This window comes from Rhopalosiphum maidis, chromosome 3 (assembly GCF_003676215.2).
Source record: "Rhopalosiphum maidis isolate BTI-1 chromosome 3, ASM367621v3, whole genome shotgun sequence".
Taxonomy (NCBI): Eukaryota; Metazoa; Arthropoda; class Insecta; order Hemiptera; family Aphididae; genus Rhopalosiphum; species Rhopalosiphum maidis.
Window position 1 is genome coordinate 52925674 of NC_040879.1, and position 22869 is coordinate 52948542.

General features: G+C 23.7%; 1 protein-coding gene across 3 annotated transcripts in view; it reads right to left on the reverse strand.

The window, feature by feature from the left end:
• The window catches only part of LOC113556237 (lutropin-choriogonadotropic hormone receptor-like), a 63012-nt gene that overhangs the window by 31544 nt on the left and 8599 nt on the right, over positions 1–22869 (reverse strand). For 2 of the 3 annotated variants that reach the window (XM_026961064.1, XM_026961062.1), the window contains exons 2-14: positions 16426–16638; positions 12067–12141; positions 11918–11992; positions 11752–11829; positions 11100–11174; positions 10964–11029; positions 8145–8213; positions 7946–8017; positions 7235–7352; positions 7043–7135; positions 6134–6324; positions 4801–5096; positions 2750–2975 (exon numbers count right to left, since the gene is read on the reverse strand). In XM_026961064.1, coding sequence (XP_026816865.1) covers positions 2750–2975; positions 4801–5096; positions 6134–6324; positions 7043–7135; positions 7235–7352; positions 7946–8017; positions 8145–8213; positions 10964–11029; positions 11100–11174; positions 11752–11829; positions 11918–11992; positions 12067–12141; positions 16426–16638 — 1647 coding nt within the window. The remainder of the gene's footprint in view (positions 1–2749; positions 2976–4800; positions 5097–6133; positions 6325–7042; positions 7136–7234; positions 7353–7945; positions 8018–8144; positions 8214–10963; positions 11030–11099; positions 11175–11751; positions 11830–11917; positions 11993–12066; positions 12142–16425; positions 16639–22869) is intronic. The other variant, XM_026961063.1, reaches the window with a different exon arrangement.

Below are 22869 nucleotides of genomic sequence, written 5' to 3' on the forward strand. Positions count from 1 at the left end.
CATGTAAATGGTTTTTTCACTTGATTCCCCAATAATGTAATTCTGTAAAATTTTAGCAAACATAATCATGCAAAATGTAATGAAAAATTGGCTGATAGACAAATAATGTAAAACCAAACTAAAATAGAGCTGTGTATGATATTCGAGGAAAAGCAAAAATGTATATCGATTCCGTCACGAAGAGAAGCAGTGAATTATATTATTCAATTAATGCGTGTCTAAAATTATTCGGATTATAAACTTATTTTTTGTTCTCCTAACAAAAAATACTACGGTAAGTGACAGAATGGATAGATTATTTTAAAACTATTTGTACTTGCACAATCGAGGGGACTCTTTCCACTTCAACATTTCAAATTTGTTTTCATTCTTCACTAAAATAAATTATGGATTCGATGAGAATCGATAAGTCCTCTCGTATTCATAGCGATATGATAATCAATACCTTTGCAACAGCAGTAAGCAACAATAACAACAACATTATATTATCGTAGTATACCTTTATATATAATATATATTAAGGATATACACAAGCACTCCTACAGCACAGACCATTCGGTTGGACTGCAGACATTTGACCACCACCGTGGTTTTTTTCGGAAAACTAACCGTTTACAATCCCAACCCGCTCTAAACTCCGACAACCCTTTCTATCAACCCGCAAACATCACAGTCGATGAATTCCACCAATACCAGCAACAATACACTATTACGGACTGCCTATAAATATATTAAATATTTATATGTTCAAGTAGATATGTATATAATATTTATTTATGCGATGTACCTACTATTATAGTGTTATATACTCATGGGCGCACCTATCTATACAACTATACGTATATATTATATTAAGTATAAGTACACAGATACTCGACGTGATATTATTTCACCGTTCGTACTACAGCCTAGTTGTAAAATACCTAATACATCATTGTTTCATCGTAGGTGACGTACTGGTAATATTATTGTTGTTGATGTTTTTAATGTTATTGTTACGTATGTGATCTATGACGGATTTGGGCTTAAAGGGCATATAATAACAATATAATATTAAGGTGTCGGCTCTAAACTTACGGTTGTAGTACTTGTAGTAAACTTTATAGTATATACTATAATAATAGTGCCTAGTGCCTTTAAGTTTATTAAATATATAAATATAGCTATTATTTGCATAAAACCGAATTCTAACAATGTAATATTATTTGTGTTTGACACTAAGGTATTATATGGGAAACGTACTGGATACGAATTTCAACAGGTATAACTGCAAAGTGCTATACATGCTCGCAGACGAGGACACATATAAACATATTTTATTTTATTGAATATGCAAGTCGACTTATGATTTTCATTTTCATGATTTCATTTCTAAACATTTTTTTTTTCGGAATTTACCATTATACAATAATATCGGTATACGATGTTAAAAATTACTTATGTAGCTATTATACAGTTTATTATTACAACGCTTTTTGTTGTACCTATTAAAAAAAAGTTTTTATTTTATAATAATATATAATTTTTATTTTAATATTTTAGACATTTAATTAAAAATTAATACTTATTATTACAACATTTCAAACACGATAGTTTTTATAAATTGTATAAATTATTTAGTGCTTTGTTCTCTGACTCGTCTCAAATATTTTCATTTAGCCAACACACAAAAAATGTTCCTTTTTAAAACATTTATTTTTTAAATAATGAACGTCAATGATCAGTAAACAATTAAAGTTTGAATCGTAATTAAATATTTGACCTTAATATAATCTAAAGTTGATCTACATAAAAATGTTTTCGTTTAATAACAAATAAAGTCAAAACGCATCCTTATTTTTTTTTTAATGTTAATTCATATAAACCATTTTGGAAGTAAAAAACTACAAAAAAAAATTGTAATAGTAAAGTTATTGTTCGTTGTATTCAGAACATAAGGGCTAAGGTACATCAAATTAAATTCGCTAAAATGCTTACTGGTTCGTAATACGTTTTAATATAAATAATTTTTTATTTTTAAATTTTTAAATTTAAAATTTGTTTTTATTTCTTTTAAATAATCTAACAAACACTAAATGTTTGACAGCATTACGAAACTATTACATATTTTAGATTGTATAGGTGTAATATACTGCAACGTAAATTGACCCAACATTTAAGAATATGTCAAACTTTATACGATCGCTTGAATTTCCTTTGAAGTCAAACCCATTGGCACAAGTCATAATTTTCGTATTCAAATCACGTTTTGAAAATTACGTTTTAAAATTAATTTTGAATAAATTATAATGTTATAATCCTTTTGAAAATTGAAAATAAGCCGATTTTAAATATTTATTATTTTAATTTAGGTGTTTTGGGAGGTTATGTCAGTTATATGATATTTAATATACTACTTTCACGAATTTATCGTAATATAATATTAGCATGTTTAAAAGTATAGCGTTACTAAAACTGTTTGCATTTACTTATGTATAGAATATATATGTATACATGTACCGTGTACGAGAAATACTGTTATAACATTTTTCAAACGATGTTACGTAACACAATCAATTTAGTTAAATAATAATAGTGTTTTGCTCCTATTAATACGCACCCGTATCGAGCGTATATGATAATTCATACAGTATTCTAAGATTCATATTATATTATTTTATTCGAAATCTCAAACGTATTTGCTCACTCATACTATCTATAAAAATATATTTATTTATAATTAACGTTAGATATAGCGCTTTATGTTTACCTGGTAGTAGAATAACTCGAAATGCCCAATAATGGCATAGTCGCCATTACAATTGAATAAACCCAACCAAAAGCCATAATTCTCACGGTTGAAGCGAACGTCATTTTGTTTGTGTACAGTGCCCTGCGTATTGAGTACCACCGTTCAATCGTTAACAAGCATAACGCAAAAACTGATAGTTGAGATGAAAATACTGTCAAGAAACCTCCAATTTTGCATCCAACGCCTGTGTTAAAAAAATCACAACCTTAACAATTTAGTATAACTAAATGGGTATATATAATATAATTATACATAGTCAATAATACAGAATAATAATATTATGTGTACATTACACTATTATATGTAATAATGGCTCTATTGCCATTAAATATTTAGTCGTCATTGTTGTTATTATTTATAATAATAATAATTTTTTTTTTTTAATTAATGAGCCAATACGCATTTCTTAGTCCAATTATTATAATACTATTATTTATCGCATATAATAACTTTTGAAATTACTCAAAAATTCAAATTTTAGTAGATATTTATAATAAATATATCACATAATATTATGCGTAATTTGACCAATTATTATAATTCTTATTATAGAAAATGACATTAAAGATTGTCAATATTATATTGCCATATTATACACATGGTTGGTTATCAATGTGAACGTAATGTCTTTAATGATTTATTTTATTACAGTTGACCCAAAAGCATTTTGATTGAAATAGGTTATTACTTTTTTAATTGGGTTAAATTATGAATTATAATTATTATTATCTAAGTTTAATCTATTGTTGCATGCGATTTTCAGCAAAAAAAATATACCCATAATCAAACGCTGTATTACATTACTACACCATAGTGACTAAAAATAATTATTAGATATACATAATATTTAAAATTAAAATAATAAACAAAAATATATAGTAAAATAATTGATGAAAATTTGAATAACTAGTACCAATAAAAACGTTATTAGATTTAAATGAATAGTTTAATATCACAAATAATAATTTATTCTTGAACACTATATTCATCGAATGCTGCAATATAACGTGACTCTTATAGACATATTTAGTCGTTCAGCAAAAACAGGCAGATTAACATTGTAATAATTAGACTACGTCATGAATATTTATTAAGTGTTTTTAAAAAATCATGAATTATTTTCCACGGTCGTTTTTACATATATATTACCTATATAACGTGTAGAGTTCAATTTAAAAATAAGGACTACTTATAAAATATAAACTTTAAATTTGGTACCGAAAATGTATAACTATAATAGTTGAAAATATTTTAGCGTTATCGTAGAAAAATTTAAATATTTCAATCGAACACAAAAATCATTTTGGTCGAAAGGAGATAAAATAATCAAAATGTACACATCCATGATAACTTCATTTCACGAAACAACATTTTCCATAATTATTCCATGAAGTATTTGAATAACGTTTATTTTTAAACTATAAAATATGTACTAACTCTTCATGAAAACATTATTTTTAGATTTAATCTGTAATTTTAAGAATTATGACTTGACATTTGTATGTAAGACTGATGGTAGTATTATTCTTGGTAAAAATGTCAAAAGTCTGAAAATAAGCAGAATTTCTATTTATAAGCGCTTCGAAAAATAACGTTTATGTATTATGTGTAAAAGTAAAGAAAACTAATGGAAATCTGTTTTCGAAAAAAAAAAAATCACTAACAAATTTAATACTGAACCGCATTCTCCTTTGTGGCTCATCGAAAACAGTGGAGTATCTAAAAACACGTGAAGAGATTATTTTTTCATAAATGCGAACGAAGGGACTATCCTACCCCCGTGTTCGCTCTACTATTAACTATACATGTATTCATGTGACGTAAATAATAAATAGAGGCTTTACGATTAATACATATATATGCATAAATAATAATAATATCATAAACAAAATGTACTATATCTATAAGCCGATATGAGTACTCGGATTCGCCACATGACGACGTAAATATTATTCGCAATGTTCCACTGTTCGTGGTTAAATAACAAGTGTTTGACACGCGATAATTACCGTTTTGCCATGTGTAAGCGTAGTTGAAATACTTTTCGCTGGACACCAAATCCTCGTAAGCCAATAGCAACAAATAAATGGCCGTACAGAAGTCGGCGAAAGCCAAATTACTCATCAGGAATCTGGGCACGGAATAATTAAACTTTTTACGGAAAACCACCAACATTACAACAACGTTTGCTAGTAACGCTGCGATTCCCACCAGCCAAACGCACACTCTAAGCCAGTAGAAACCCATTATATCTTCGCATGGATTCAAGGCGTTCGGTTGTGGCCAACATTTGACGTCGGATCTCCTAAAACAGAACGTACGTAACTCTATAGTCGGAGTTTGAAGTCGGTAACGAAAGTTGGATTTTCGTCAACACGATGTGTCCGATCTTGTCCGATTATGTCCGTATGAACAGTACATTAGAATTGTAAATTACAGTTCGTGATGAGGTTCATGTATATAATTATTTTTCATTATTATTTTAAATATTAAAAACAAAATCAAGTTCGACATTTATTTTATAGTTGTTAGATGTAATCAAATATACGTTTTTATTATTATTAACAATACATTTGAAACTTTTAGTCGGACTTGCTTAAGAAAAGATATTTATTACCTTTATACATATATCACTATTTAAAAATACAGTTTAAAGTGGATAATGCGCAAAATGAATATAATGGTTGTCGTGAACGATTTATTTCGGGTCTAACCCAACTTAACCATAATAATAGACTTGAATAACTTTAATTTAAAATGTAAATAACATAATGTCATGGATAATAAAAATAACATTATTTTAATCGTCTACAACTTCCAAACGTCCGCACCTACACGTATCATTGTCAAATGTTTTATCTCTATTTCATTGAAACGCAAATACTATGTGACCTATAAAATAATAAATCTATTTTTTTCCAAGCTTTATTTCTTATCGCATAACTATTACATAAATAATTGTATAGTGGTCTTAAACTATTAAAACTTGATAGAATATTAGCGTCATAACTATATTAATAATCTTTAACCATTGTTTTAGTCTGAACATACTGTGTTATAACTGCACAGCATAGACATTGATTATGTATTTACCTTAAAAATACATTAATTAAAAATAATAAAAATAACGCATGTGTTTTAAAATCCTGTTATATAATACATAAATTAAATTGTAATTTGAATTCATGGTGCATTGTTATTCAGGACGTAAATGTGAAATAAAAATGTCACAATTCGATAAATGGTTATCAAAATCGCACACTTTTTTGTGTTTAAACTGTTGTAATAGTTCAATAGATAGAGAACCTATGAAAATACTATATATACTACGGCGCTACTTACGTGGTAGGTGGAGTAATATTGCCACATATAATGTCTTGGGTACTATTTGTTATGGCCGGCTCGTTAAAAAACTGTTCTTCGCTATCGTTTGCATAGTCTATATAACCGTTTTCTATGAAATCATTGGACACCACATGAAAGTTGTAATTTTTTTTCATCTGAACGCATTCGCTTGGAGTTTGTGAACCTTCCTATAATATGTAACAAACATTTTACTAGGAAATACAATAGTTAAAAAAAAAAAAGAAAAAAGAAATTATAAAAGGTTTATCTTAAAACTATAACAAATCCGTTATGACTTCTAACCATTTTCAAAAATAAATGGATATATACATAAAGATTGATATTTACTTATTTCAAACATCAAATATACGATTTATATTTATGTTATTATTAATTAGATGATTTTTTTTTTTTACTGAAATAGGACTGTTTAATTTTCAAATGTCTACAAAGTATAGTTGACTTCAAAAAGCTAGAATATGCGATGAATTTAACTCTAAATTCTGTTTCGTATTCGTAGGTACTTCTCGTAATATGTATTACGCGTATTATGTGACATGTGTATCAAATCATAATTTTGTATCATGGTATTAAACTATAGAATCGATATTTTTTTTTTAATTTTAAATTAATTCACGAGTTTTTTTTAAATAAACAGTAGCGAACGCATTTTTTATGGACAAAATGCGATTGGATAATAATATCTATTACCCAATTTTAAAATGAGTAATGTTTCAAATACCTTCGTATAAACGATTTCGTGTTTGAATAAATACAAATAAATAGAGACGATTAAGTCTAGACAGTGATAGAACGAAAATATTTAGAAAATATTTGTGTAGATATTAAGTACCGTACGTTTGATCAAAATTTGTTTTTCTACATGAGAAATAAATTAACACATACTTTATGAAACTCATATGATGAATAATCATGTTTAGCTGGAAACTGAAAACTGCAACAATGGAATGAATAAGTGAGATAAGCTTCTTTTAAATTCTGAAACCACAAAAAATATGTATTTATTATTATTTAAATAACAATAAATGAACATGAACCCAAAATTAAAAATAATGTTATAATTTGGCAGGTACATACACCAAATAAATAAACTGAAGGAATCACAGTCATTGAAGGAGCATTTTCTACGCGAAGTACCTCTAAGCTTTTCAACCCCGATGTCGGTAATACTTTCATTGAGGAATGTGATAAATCTCTAAAATACAATAATTTATAGCATTAATAAACAAATCCAAATGGCTTAAGTTATAATTGCATTAACCAATTACATTATTATGTAATAGTAATGTATATATAATCTGTAAAAAATAATCAGTTCTAAAAATACACACCATACTGATTATAAAAACGTATGTTAATTATAAATTAAGAACGCTTCAATTTCAATAGATAAAAAAACAACAAAATTTACATGCGCAGATAAAAGTAGTTTAAATACCTAGCTAATTGATAATTTATAAATTAGAATAACAAATTAGTTTCATATGAAACTCTGAACACATTTAAAAAAGATTTATTTTTCAATCAAAGTTTTCTATAACTTATCTATAATTATAGGTTTAATAGAAACGCACTTTAAAAGTGCCTGGAGTAAAATATTTCTATTAGTAAATTTTGGTTTTCAAAAAAATTGGAAAAATAAAGTGACATTCTCGGGAAAATCTTAGGTCTTTAAAGTTAAATGTTGAAGATTTTTTCTATTATTTAAAAAAAAAAAATGTTATGACGATGATAATTTTACTAATTTATTTGCACAGGTAATTAAAATTACGTTTTCAAGTAACTTACAGTGTCCGTAAGTTTAAAATTCCATCAAAACTGTGTTCAGACAAAAAGTCTAAATAATTTCCTCTCAAACTTCTGTAACAAAATGAATAAATTATGATTGTGAATGGTGATTGTAATAATGAAATAATTAATATAAAAATCTGAAGTTATTTTTCAAATAATAAAAAAAAATCAATTTTATAATTTGTCAACTACTTACAGTTTTGCTATTTCAGAACCATTGAACGCCCAATTTTCAATTACACTTATTTTATTATATTCCAATAACCTAAAAATGTATTTTAAAATAAAAAAATAAATATATTAAAATAATATTTTAATATATTATTAATATATATTAAAATGTTTAAAAAAAATCATTTTTACAAACATCATATTACGAGTATATAAGCGTGTGAAATATTATGTTTAGCTGTATATTATATTCGTTGACTCAAGTATTATGCAAAAAATGAATTTTATTTCAGGTATACAAATATTGAAATATACTATAAAAACTTTTTAGTTTGTACGATTTTAAAAACATAAATTGTAAAGTTTAATTTATGTAACAAGTTTAAATGAAATCATATTTTCTGTTATTGATATTTTACTCAACAAAGAGAACATTATTAAAATAAAATATAATATTTATAATGTATATTAGGTAACGTCTACTTTCTTAACAGTTCTAAAAAAAACAACCTTGTAGAAAATATGGAAAAAAAATCTAATTTACTGATTATAACAGTGATTCCCAACATCGATGGTACCGTCTCTTTGAGTGATTTTTAATTTTAGGGGGCAGTAAGAGAGGCGATTTTACTATGATTTTAATTATAATTGTTCATAACTTACTGAAATTAAATATATAGGCAACTTGGTAAAATTAAAAATAATTTAAGATAATGTAGGTAATAAGTTTATTAATAAATAGAACTATGTAAAGGATACATAAAATGTATACACTATAAGAATTTAGTATATAAAAATAAAAATAGATTGTAGAGTTTGTTTTTAATTTAAATTAAATTGCTGATTTAAAAAAATAAACTTAAATTTTTTAAAATTTATTTAGAGGGGTATGACATTTTTGAAAATTTAAAAGGGGTATTGAGTAAAAAAAAATTTGGCAACACTTGTTAAAAATTACAATTTGAAAACTTTACAATAATTTTAGTATTATTAGATATTTTTTTTGTTTTGGATTTAACTAATAGGTACTTTAAATTTTGTCTATAATAGTTATTGAGTACCTTATTTTTATTATAAATTAAGCACAAAAAGTTCTTATGGTAGCACCTTTTTACATTGTTAAGTAAGTTTTCAGAAAACTAACAAAAAACTGATGATATAAACAAAGCAATTTATTTCGAAGCCATATACAACAGTTTCTATTTTGATTATGTTGATGTAATTAAGAATTAATTTATTTTGACAAAATGTGTTATTTTGGATTTTAAGACTTGACATTTAATTTAAAACGTTCTCCAATATTATAATTTAATTATATTACACCTTTATTATCGAAAATATCATAGAAAAAATCATTGTAATTTGTAAGTACTTTTTCGAGAAAATAATTTGAAGATTTATCAAACATTTTGACAATAATAATTTTTTTTAACGTAATTTCTTAATTTTTTATCTTTATTTCATGATTATTTGAATTTAAATACATAAGTGTTCATACAATTTTAAAATTTTAATTTTTAAATATTATTGTTAAACATAAACAATTTAAGTTCATAAAATATATACGTCATATTTATTGACTATTCGAAGTTTTCTAAAAAAAAAAAATGTTAATTATTTTTAAATTTTATGTATTTTACGAGTAGATTATGTACAAATAATATTATTGTCTTATATTTTTTTTCAATAAGTTATATATATATATATTTCCCTTACAAGTGAAAAAATTAATTGAAGCTGTACCTATTTTATCTTCATTATTGTAGGTCAATAATCCAATAATAATGATAAAACATATTATAACTACATAATTTGCATAATTATGTATTATTAATTAAAAGGTTTTTAAGTTGATAATCAAAGACATAAATATCATAATGTGTTGACTTTATTATTATGGTATACTCTTTCGTTACCATTATACCAGAATCTAAAATACACGCTAATCAAATGAAAATATTGTATTACTACGAGTATATTAGACATTTAAAAGTTATAATCCATACATTTTTGTTAAAATACCACTATTTCATTATTTTATATTGTTATAATACTAATACTGGAAAAAATAAATGATTGTTTTTACACATCAATATTAAAGCCATTTAAGACTAGACACTTCTTAAAGTGGTCTGTCATTTGATTTGATCCAATAACAATGTAGCCTTGTCAACATATCTGACATCTAAATCATCGTCAATAACATAACTGGACTTATACTAAACCACCCAACAACAAAGTATTATAAAAATTATAAAGTAAAATGAACACATCGAAATAATGATAATACTCGTGCTAATAATACATTATTATTATTTTTTTTTTTTCATAAAAATTAGGTACTAGGTAATATTAGGTACTATCATACGTGCAACGTGCTTATTATATATTGATTAAACTGCTAAATATTCTATTTTAAAAACAGTCACTGGGACATTCAATGCAATTGATCAATAACTAGATGTATACCTGTAGATTCTACATTTATTTACTAGATAAAGTCTAAAATTGTCTAAATTTTATATCATCATAGTAGGTACTTATTGTGTATAATTATTAATTATTATTCCATTGTACTATTTCAAATTATAATATATAAATATAGGTGCTCGTATTTATATAATATTAGGTTAAGATAAAATTCATACACAAAATAAAATTTATAAAACTTAAAAAATCAGAAAAAGCCACAATTTGCATTGACGTTCAAAACATGAATAACATATTATGAAATTAAAATAATTAAGAAAATTTTTTGAAAATATACTTAATATTACATTTTGACTGAAATAAAAATAAATTTCATTTTAATTAAACAATTTTACTTAATAACTAAGTACTTACAACTGTTCTGCTCGAGTTTTAATTCCATTCGTTTGTAAAGTGTCCAGCTGATTTCCTTCAAATTCACTAAAAATAAATTGAATTTAAAGATGTCTTTTACTGTTAAATTATAAAATGTCAATAATTTTATAATTACATTATGTGCATTGCAGTCGGAGTTCCGAGGTCTGAAAGATCGGGAATGACCCTAAGATTCGCTTTACTTATACGGCTATAAAGGAAATATCATAAATATTAAATTTTCCTTTCGTAGACTAGTAAAACCATTAAATAATTTTGGTTTTATGTATTACGTTAAAAATGTAGTAAAAGAAAACTTATTTTAAATCATTTTTATTTTTTTTACAACACAACACAATTAATGTTGCGTTAAATAAAAATAAATCTTTTATAAAAAAAATATAATTTGATTATTTTCAATATTAAAAATTTAAGTTATTATTTAAAAATATTTAACTATACTACTGTTAGGTACAGTTGGGCGCATACAAAAATACAAAAAATAAATACTTTAATTAATTAGAAGATTTAAATAAATTAACTACGCAATTATTATTTTAATCAAATTACAGATTTAAACATTTGTAAAACGTTCAACTGACATAATACATTATTTATCACGTTGTTTAATACTAACATAAAAATGCATATGATAAATAATTAATGATTGTCTAATACATCAATACAGATATAATGTATACATATGTCATGTACATTACAATTATTAATAATTAGATCTTTTACCACATTTTATATATTGTTTGAGTTTATCTGTTTTATAAACTCACAGTACTAAAAATGTTTTTGAAAGACCATGAAATATATCGGAAGATAGTTCTTTCAAAACACTAGCTCGCAATATATACCTAAAAATGTAATCAAAACATCAATCATTAATGGTTAAAATATAATATATATTTAAATATAATTTGTTAATATTATAGAAGAACGTACAATGATTGCAATTTATTTAAATTTTTGAAAGTTGACGAATCCAAATATTCTAGGTTTTTCATGTTGTTTAATATTCTATAAAAAAATTTAATTTATCAATTTAATAAATTAAAAGTTATGAAAGATAAGGTACGTATTATTTGACTTACATATCTGTAAGATTACTATATGGACTAATCGATTTTGCTGATAACTCTTTAATATCGTCTGAATCGTCAATAGTTCTAAAATAAATAAAAAATCAAGATTCTTAATACTAAGCAAAACAATATTTATTCTATGAGTATGTTTGATACATATGTATTATATTAAAGAATTATAATGCACTTTGTATTAAATTATAAGCTATAAGTTTATTAAATACCTACTAATTTTAATAATTTATGTTATCTAATTGCGTACAATATCAATAAAGTAAAATTTTTTGTATTATTTAGATAAAAATTTGTTTACCTGATATTTCTGAAAAAAAAATATTTAACTAAACTTAATAATTTTAAATTTTATTTTAAATTCTGAGCGTTTCATACTCGGGGTCACAACCTAAAACATGGTCACGGATGTTTTTATGGTAAATTGACATATTTTTATCTTTTATTTCATGTTTATTTGCTTAGAATCGTATAAGATGTAATTTTAATTGTTAGGAAAATTATATACCAAAAACACTGATTTTATTTTATAAAATTTTTAACTTTAACAGCAACTAGTAAATTAAATTTACCAATATTATTATGACTGGGTCACATGTGTGATAATATTTAAATCTTATGGTCATGGTGAAAATGTTTTGAGAACCGCTGCTCTAAACACTTTTCAAAAATATAAGGTAAATATAAAATAATTATTATGTATAAGGAACTTATAACAAAACGGTGTTAAATCGAATAAATAACGTTTGTTTTACTGACTCTGGTAACTTGAATCGTTTCAAGTTCAGGAAAAGTTTTTACTAAATTTTTATTGCAACCTAATAATAGTAGGTAAGTACATACAAAATAAGATATACATGATGTATTGTACTGCTTTTGCAATACGAGCTTTTAATGTTAATCATAAAAAGTATTCGTCAATGTTCAATAATGACATTTTAATGCAAGTGTATGCAGTTCTAAATTTAAGATTACAGTTACATAATTGGATACTTAATTCTATTGTAGAATATGTTCAACAATATAATTAAAAGTTAACAATTATATTATTATATATATCTTAAGTATAGTTAATTAAGTTAATTTATTGATATATGTATAATATAGTGTATAGATTATGGTATATCGTGCAATAGCCAATAATACGTTATAAATCAGAGTATATATTCATAGAGTTTTGTAATGTTATAATAACTTATAAATTATATGATTGAAAATTTAACGAATAGAAACTTTTATTGTTACCCTTATACGACGATAATAATAATTATATTGAAATCATACAGTTACCAACATTTGGTTTGTACATAATTTAGTATTATTTAGTACTATTGGTATGGTTGAATTTTTTGTCTCCATAAAACTTATCATATCTACAGAAGTAATTAAATTACGTATATAAATTACCAAATACATACTACCAAATCGCAATTAATTTAAAATCAGTACAATTTATATTAAAACTTAACGGTTATTATGATACAGACATATTTTAATTTATGGTAATACTATTTTGTATTTGTACATATTATGTTAATAACTGCTGATCAATAGTCGGTTCCACATGATGATAAAACTTGTAATAAAACGCGATAGTTTTTAATTGTGGCAACTAATAGCTTTTTAATATATTAAAACAATATAATTAGGCAAATAACAAATAGGCATACTAAGGCTTTTGAATTTGTGGAGTAGGTTTTAGTCTTTACTAAAATTATTATTTTTTTACGTATTTATGACATTTTTTAAGGAATTATGAATACTTTAAAAACTTATATTTTGTACACAGGTTAAGTTTTTTCCACTAACCTTCCCAACAACAGTTTATATTAAAATAAATATTTACACCACTAAATCACAATTATTATTATTCTTGAATATTGCATAATTGTATTATTATGTTTGAAAGTTATAGGTTTAAGGGTAAATATACAAATTTTAAGTATTGATGAAGATCATTATGTTATATGATATTAACCCAAATTTAATATATAATTAAAGTTGCTAGTGAAAATATTGTATTATTATTCTAATTTAACTGTTATCTTAAGTTAAATAAATAATATTAACTGCAAGAGTTAATGTTTAAAGCCATGATAGTACTTAAAACTGATATTTATTTTTAAGTTAATTCATTTTCATGACATTTTTGAAATGTTTTCCAATAATAACCATTGGAGCAACTTGGGAAGAAATTAGCCCCCTCAAAATGCATTTTAGCCTTTCCTCCATTTTTTTTTAATTATTCAAGATTTAATAATTATTTAAGCATAAGATAGTGAGATACATCCTATGCAATATGACATAGAGAATTATGATAATAGAAAATTATTTAAAAAATAATTTTATAATATTAAATATTAAAGTTTGTTTTGCAATATGAAATTTAATAATAATGTTTTTATCTAATGAATATTATGTGATCAGCGGCATTGCGGCGGTCTCCATCTAATATTTCAATTTTATTTTGGTGATTAAAAATGGACAAAAAAAATTATTTACTATATTTTTAATATACTAAAAAAAATATCCAGTCATACTCGTACAGTTGTTACTATTGAAAATAAAAAATACCCTGACAATTCTCCTAGTTTTTTAGAAAGCATGAAAGTAAATAAATTAAATTAGGTGTTTACTTGTAGGACTGCAATTCCTCTAATATTTTAGACCTAGTTACGCCAATGATAATAATAGAACTGCCTTTATCTACCCCCATTTCATTGTTTCATTATAGATTGATGTAAAGAATATAACAGTTATTCAAAAATGTTTGACGATCCTTCCTACAGCACTTAGAGTTAAATAAGATTTATTATAAGAATAAATTATTCTCATCGTGTATGTAGTTTTACAGTTATTTTATAAATATTTTTTTAAGGATGAATTGTTTCATTATATTAGGTAATAGAACAAATTAAGTGCTTTTATTATTTAAACAAAAAATGATTATTATATTTTTAAACTTAAACTCCTAAATAGAAATTACAATCGTTAATAATTTAAATGAATACTTAAAATACAGAATATTGTATTCTACAAATTACCAAAAAATTGTAAAAAAAGAATGCTATTATTTATTTAAATTACCTTTCCTACTTATAGATAAATTTTTTTTCAGGATAAAACGACTATTTTGATTGTTATTTTATTGTAGTTCAGAAAATAATAATAGTAACTTGACTTATTTATAAATACTTTAGAATACAGAATACATTTTAAAAATATTGGTAATTTTTATTGATGTTAAAAAAAAAGTAAGTACAGGAAAATATTTTATTTAATAAAAATGGGTATAAGACAAATTGGCACGGTCATTTCGGCGTAGCCAATTTGGCGTCACCGTTTCAATGGATAGTTATTTCAGCGGGCTTATTATTTAGTTATCAGATATTCTATTTTACACATCTATAACCATTATCAAAGAAATATCGAATACTCTAAGTAAAGATATTAAGATAAATCAATGAAAAATAAAACAGTTGGTCAATGCATAATCTGACAGATTGTCAGTTGTCACGAGTAACAAGTTATTTCGTATATTATACAGAATTTAATCGTCGATTGCATAAAAATAATTTGTGAATGAAAATCATAATCGTCATTTTATTGATTATTTAAATGGGATAGAACATAATATTTATTAAAATAAAATTACAATAACTTATTATTTTATTATTTTTTAAATTTATTTTTTTATTTTTTGTTTTATACGTATATATTATAGGTATATATTTTAGTCAAATGTTGTTTATAACATAAATTCTATATAGCTATATAGCTGTCTTTAAATCATTTAACAGTTATAAACAGTAATTCATTATATTATTAAACTATTACTAAACTAATAAATTGTACCATATTATAATATCGTTTATTATTATTAATAAGTACAGATATTCATACATATTCGTCGTTTATATTTAAAAATAAAAAACTCCGAGCCGAAGAACCTCTCACACTGACACTTATTTTAAGCATCATCACGCCGAAACGTCGGCGCCGAATTGACCGCATCGAAATATCTCATTCCAAAGGGGATGAAATTTCACCTCCTAAGATAAATTGTTATTATTTTTTTAGTTATAAACAATAAATTAATTTTTCTTAATACTACATGATTTACATATTCATATTTGTACTTTGTTAATCGATTATAGTCGTACGTCGAACATTATGTCAATCAATCATATTATATAATATAAATTATGTATCATGTAAATAAATATTAAATACATTTATGTGCAATGAAAAAGTTTTTTTATTTTATAATTGTCATCCCCCTAGGTTTTGACATTTGCCCTAGTCCCATCTCCAATAACTATAAAACCCTATAAAATTTGTGTAAATATTACTCACAGCACATGTATTATCTCATTAACAACCGGTATTTGTTGAATCCCCGAACAATGCAACTCAGTTTTATGTTTCCAAAAGTTGGTCATGTTGCGAACACAGCAGTTATCAATAATAGTGCACGGTGTGTTCATAACTGTACCTTTCGCTGATAGCTGCACAATAAAAATGCACAAAACCATCAAAAAATCGAAAATTGACCACATTGAGATCCAACTGTAACATAAAAAATTATAGGAATTAAGAATAAATTTTTTAAAAATAGAGCCATTCACAAAGTGTCAAAATTACATTTTTTATCGGATATCATATTTGATTATAATAATTGATTTAAATGTGTTGTGTGATTTTTAATATTTTCATTTTTGAATAAGTTATTGATGGTTAAAAGTAATCGAAATTAATTTAAATTAAAATATACTTATATTTATAAAAAGTTTAAATATTAAAAACTACCCAATCAGTGTACAGGAAATATTCTTCTTTATAAAATATATAATATATACCTTTGTCCTAAACTCAACCATAGAGTTATATTCATAGAAATACGGAATATCTTTGTTCCTATATTTTGTGTGAGATAGATAGAGAAAACAAATGTTAACGCGACGGCCACTTAACAAAATAGCACTAAAAAGATAAAAACCATAAATTTGAATAACAGTTGGTGTGTGATAGGGGGGGCAGTGTAAATAAACAAAAATGTGCCTAACTTGATATTAATATTTATCAAAAATATATTATATACAAATAATTCAATTTCTAATCCCTGATATAATTAAAACAATAAGTACATTCCTATTGAAATATACAGGTGTTTATAATAGAACAAATATTACTTCTTAAGTACCTATGAGACAATATGTCTAAGCAGTTAAAAAAATGCATACATCAGTTATTAAACTATGGAAAACTTTATATAGGTATATACTAAATACAATAGTTCAAAAATTATTTATGATGTATTTTAATTATACGTAGTTTTCGATCTACTATATTTTTTTTTAAATCTTAACGCTTTCTGAGTGCGAAGATGAACTGGATTATATGAGTAATAAGCACATACAAAGAAAAAAAAGTTATTTCTTACACATTTGGAAAAATAATAAAATATTTGTGTTCCTACAAATATGTTAAGATATTAATGATACAAACTCCTACAATTAAATTTTAATTTTAATTAATTAAAAACTCATATATTTTATTATTTGTAGTGTAAAAATGTACTTATTTATCTTAAACAATAATAATATGTAAATATTAAAACTTTTAAGTACCAACAAAGTATTTCTAATGCCCTGGAAAGTATAATGAGAGGCTAAAAAATACACATCATTGTAAAATCAATACTAATAAAAATCTAATATTTAAAAATAGGAAATTCTCAATACTTTTTCAAACACCAAATATTTATATTTAGCATTCTCTGAATGCTAAAATGATGAAATATTCAAAAACCTTTTTCTCATTTATAATAATACATTTTCAAATTTTTATCAACATTTATAAAAAATAAAAATAAAATATTAATGTCTATCAATTAAAAAGAGTCAGGGTATTTTGAAAATTATACTATGTGCAGAAAATGTTAACATAAAAATGTCAAGTATTTATGGTTATTCGTCTTTGAATTAGAACAAAATAAGATAATCGATTTTTTGAAAATCTGGTTTAGTATAAATTGCATTTTCTGTATTGTTTTTTATTTTTGTATTTTTTCCAATTATTAACAAAAATACCAACTATATTTACTTTTACAAGTAAAAAATATATTGAAGTTAAAGGTATTTTATAGCTCCAAAAAGAATCATCACAAAAACAAAAAAAAAAACACACATATTATAATAGAATCATTAAAAAAAATTACATTTTATGTATTAAAATATTGTCAATTGTATTTTTATTGGTAGTTTAAAAACTAAGAGTTTGTGTAAAACTTAAGATCTATATAATTTGTTAATATTTATTTTTAAAGTTACTATCAAATTAACAATATCCGTGATGTCATATGTAAGGCTATTAACCCAAGACAATTTATTTTTATATGCTATAGCTATGATTAAATATTATAAAGGTACCGACTTATAAAGTGTGTAGGTAATTATTAAGGGTTTAGATTAATAGCTCAAACTTTAAAGTATCTAACAATATTAATTAAGTATTAAATACAATAAAAATTATGATTACCCATATATATATATATGGGTAATCATAATAATAAATACATATAAATATATATATTATTAAGTAAATAATTGCTAAGTGTTAGTGTAAAATAATATGAGTATCGTCATTATTTATAATTATTGAAAACACAAACCAAATATCAAATGTGATTTAAAAATTTAAAGTAATACTACGAACAGTATATTAGTTACTTAGAGCTTAATATATTTATTTAAATAATGTTTACTTAATCTAATTAAAAATTCAAATAAAAAAACGGAAAACCCACGTTGTACAACATCATTGCTAGAGAATCTTATACAATTCTAAATATTATACATTTAAAAACTATAGAGATCCGATTACAAAACTAACTAATTAACACTTAAATTAAGTAGAGATTTTGTTTATTGAACGCACTAATTCATATTCACAATAATATGTTTTACGCGTTTAAAGTTTTAATACAATTCGTTAAAATCAAGAAAATTTGCAAATTATTTTGTATAACAAATATTTTTATGAGCTTCTGAAGTTTACATTTTGACAAAATTAGATATTTACGCGTAAAATTACAATTTCGCATCAAACGATTTTCTTATTTTGTTGTAGTTCAAAAACGAATAACTTTAGATACTCTAAATTTTAATATTCCAACTAGTTATATTATCATTTCATAAACATTTTATATACTTGTTTAATTTTCTAAATATTTTAACATTCTCTCAGCTATTATTATAAACATTTTAAATTTAAATTTTTCCATGAATATCTGTAAATAATATTTTTAAAAACTTGAATGCTTAACACATAGTTCACCGTAAGTTTTTATTATATAGTCTTTCAAAAAAATACAAGATAAATATACAAGATTAAATTTTAGAAGTATTTGAAATTCAAATATTAATAAATTTAACCAAAATCACAAAAATTTGATCAAAATCATTTATTGTATGCAATATTTTTATCATTAAATTCAAATGTAATCCATATATTATAGGGGCCTAATCAATAACAAGCTACATTTAATTCCTAGTTTACAACAAACAACAGAACACTTACCTAATTTCTAACTTCTGTATAAAAAATTTCGATAAAAATGTTTTCGCTTAGTCAAAAAAAAATGAAAATTGAATATACGAAAGATTCATTGTAATTTTTTTCTTCTAACTGTTAAAAATATTAAAAATGCAATGGAATAATATTCTTTTTGTAAGTATTTGAAACTCATATCTTAACAAAATTCATGAATATTTACAAATAATTTTCTAGTTAAAAATTTACTAATCCAATTAGTTTTTTTTCTATTTACATTTAAGTTAAAATTTAGTCGAAATTAGATAGGTTTTAAATAATGAAAAATAATGATTTTAGTTAATTTGTTGTAGACTTGTTGTTTCAAAATGTTATTCGTGGGTACTTGAAACTTTTAACATTTTACCTATATTATTAAATTTTATACACATAATGAAATTTTAAAATGCAACGTTTATAATTAAAATTAATTAAATTATAATATTACAATATTTTTGACGAAATCCAAGTACTCTATAGTATAATATGTGTATTATTTTTCAGAACCATAAGTTGTTTTTTTTTTTATCTACCCCTTATAAAGTCTTAGAATAGGATTTAGTCGTTAATTTTTTACAATCTCGCAGAAAAACTAATACAAGAACGTTCTAAGTAAACGTGTTATGCATAGGTGCTATAGAACTAATTTTAGAAAATTAAATATTAAAAATGAGCCTGTATCTAAGAATGTGGGTCCAGAAGTCACATAACCTACATATCTATATCCGGTCACGCAAATAAAAATAAATAAAATACTCCCAGCTTAAAAAAGTGAAAAACTATAAACATAATATAAAGTACTGCTAGTACTGTTAAAGCAGCAGTTCTCAACGTTTTTACATCAGAGTCCAACCTACATATTTTGAAATTAATAACATACCATCTCGTGACTTTGTTTTGCTTATTAAAAAATGTGTGCGTACATTTAAACATTATACTATAGTATACATAAAAGTAAAACAAAATATGTATAAATATTATTTTTATTATCATTATAATTATTATATAGTTTAAAAACAATTTAATGGGATTAATGGTGTTGTTTTAAATTAACAAGGATATAAAAATCCTACTGCATATTTAACTTTAAGTTTTAAATTATATTTTCTACATTCAATTTATTTTTATGTATTTTATTTACTGTAAAAAATAAGTGGGAAAATGTATTTTTCTCACTACAGATATTTCAACGTAAATAGGTTTAGAAACTGAAGCTTGTCTGGACAATGCATTATGTATTTAATATTAATAAGAATTCAAATTTTTTTGATAAAATAAAAATCTTCCTTCACTTATCACCTATGTTCTTTCCGCGTATCAGAAGTTGAAGTACGCTGTGCTAGAGACATTAAATATTACATCCGTTTTTTAATTAACTAATAAATACAAGAAACAATCTTTTATAAAGTATCCAAAAAGGTTGATTTCAACCCTCATTAGTCATTACATTTCACCATTATATTACCCCTGAATTAATACAGTTATACCAGTACCAAGTAGAGTAACTGTCACTAAGAAAATCACTTGGTATCAATATTTAACTATATTCAACAACATAGTCGAACTAAATTTATACACATTTTTCTATTATCGCCGTCTTGGCTTCGATTCATAATAAACGGTAAATGAGAATTTCTAAAATGGGATGTCACACATGTTCACTAACGTGCACTTAAATCTTGTCAACATACAATGAAGAGCATTAAAGTAAATTTGTGAAAGTAAGCATTTTTTTATCTTTTTTTTGTTAAGCTGAATTGAATTTGATCAAATTGAGGGTATGTGTCTCTTCATTATATTTATAAAAAAATTTACAATAATTTTAAATCTATAATCAAATTAAAAATAATAATAAAACAAGCTTATAGAATAATATTAGTAGGTCTCCATAATAATATATTAGATTAATAAGCATGTACACTTAATTCTAAAGGTTTAAAGTAATTAAATTTAATTTAAAAGCTAATAATACAGTTGTAACATTACAGCCTAGTATATAGATATATATTTTTTTTAATAAAATTTCAGGTGTACGAGTATATCTTATAAGAACAAAAAAGAATAAGAGAATAAAAAATAAATTCATTACTTTATATATATATATATTTATAATAGAGATAACTAAGTAGTGAATCGTAGCTTTATGTCGCAATACCCTGAATATTATACATAATATTATCCAATAGGTAGTGTTAACAATAGACGTCAAAAGTTCATAATATTCAAAGAATATCATAAATCATCAACATTATAGAACATCCTTGTGTAATATTATTAACATTAATAATTTTAAAATGACAACAACTTCTATTTCTCGGATTAATTTTCAATTATTCAATAAAATTGTGCATTACATTTTGCTATTAGATACAAAAGGAATCTCTGTGTATCTATAGTTGCATTTTGTTATATTACATAGTAAAATAATTGTCATTTACATAACTCGATGTAATATAAAGTAATAAAGACCTTTAAAAATTGTTTTCTTCACTCAAGTTGTATAACGTAAAAAATATATTCAAATAAAAGGGGGGTTTAATGTTTTGCTCATTTATTAATTACTGCTCAATATTACAACACAAAATATAATATAAAATTATGTATCTTGTATGAGAACATAATATAAAATATATCAGACTTAACTAAAAATATTCTAATGCAAAAAAATAATAAATAAATTTTTTTATATTGAGAAATTAGATCTTTTTTCAACAAAATATTTTTAGATTTATTGATCTATTTTAGACCACGTGCGTTAAAAAAATATTGTTTTCGATTTAAGCTAGCAGTCTAAAATCTAAAAAAAAGACTGGAATATTAAGAAGAGGAATACTAAGAAAATAAAACAATATTGTGTTAAATATATTTAGTTAAATGTTTTTTCTATTATCCAAAAATAATGAAAAACAACTTTTTATTTTCAATATAATTTTTAAGGTATATTTGATCATCTTTTAATGCTTACATAATATACTCAAAGATTAATCATACTTTTCTAATAATATAGTTATTATGTGGGTAACAATAACTTATATCAGTGATGTTATTGTTTATTTGTTCTTTGAAATATAAAAGTAATTAGGAATAAATAATTTTAAATTTAAATGTACCTATTAAAAATTTGGATTATAAAAAAATTATCAATAGTAAAATATAATAATGAATAAATTTAAGACAATTAAATTAATAAATATTTTAAGAATGTAT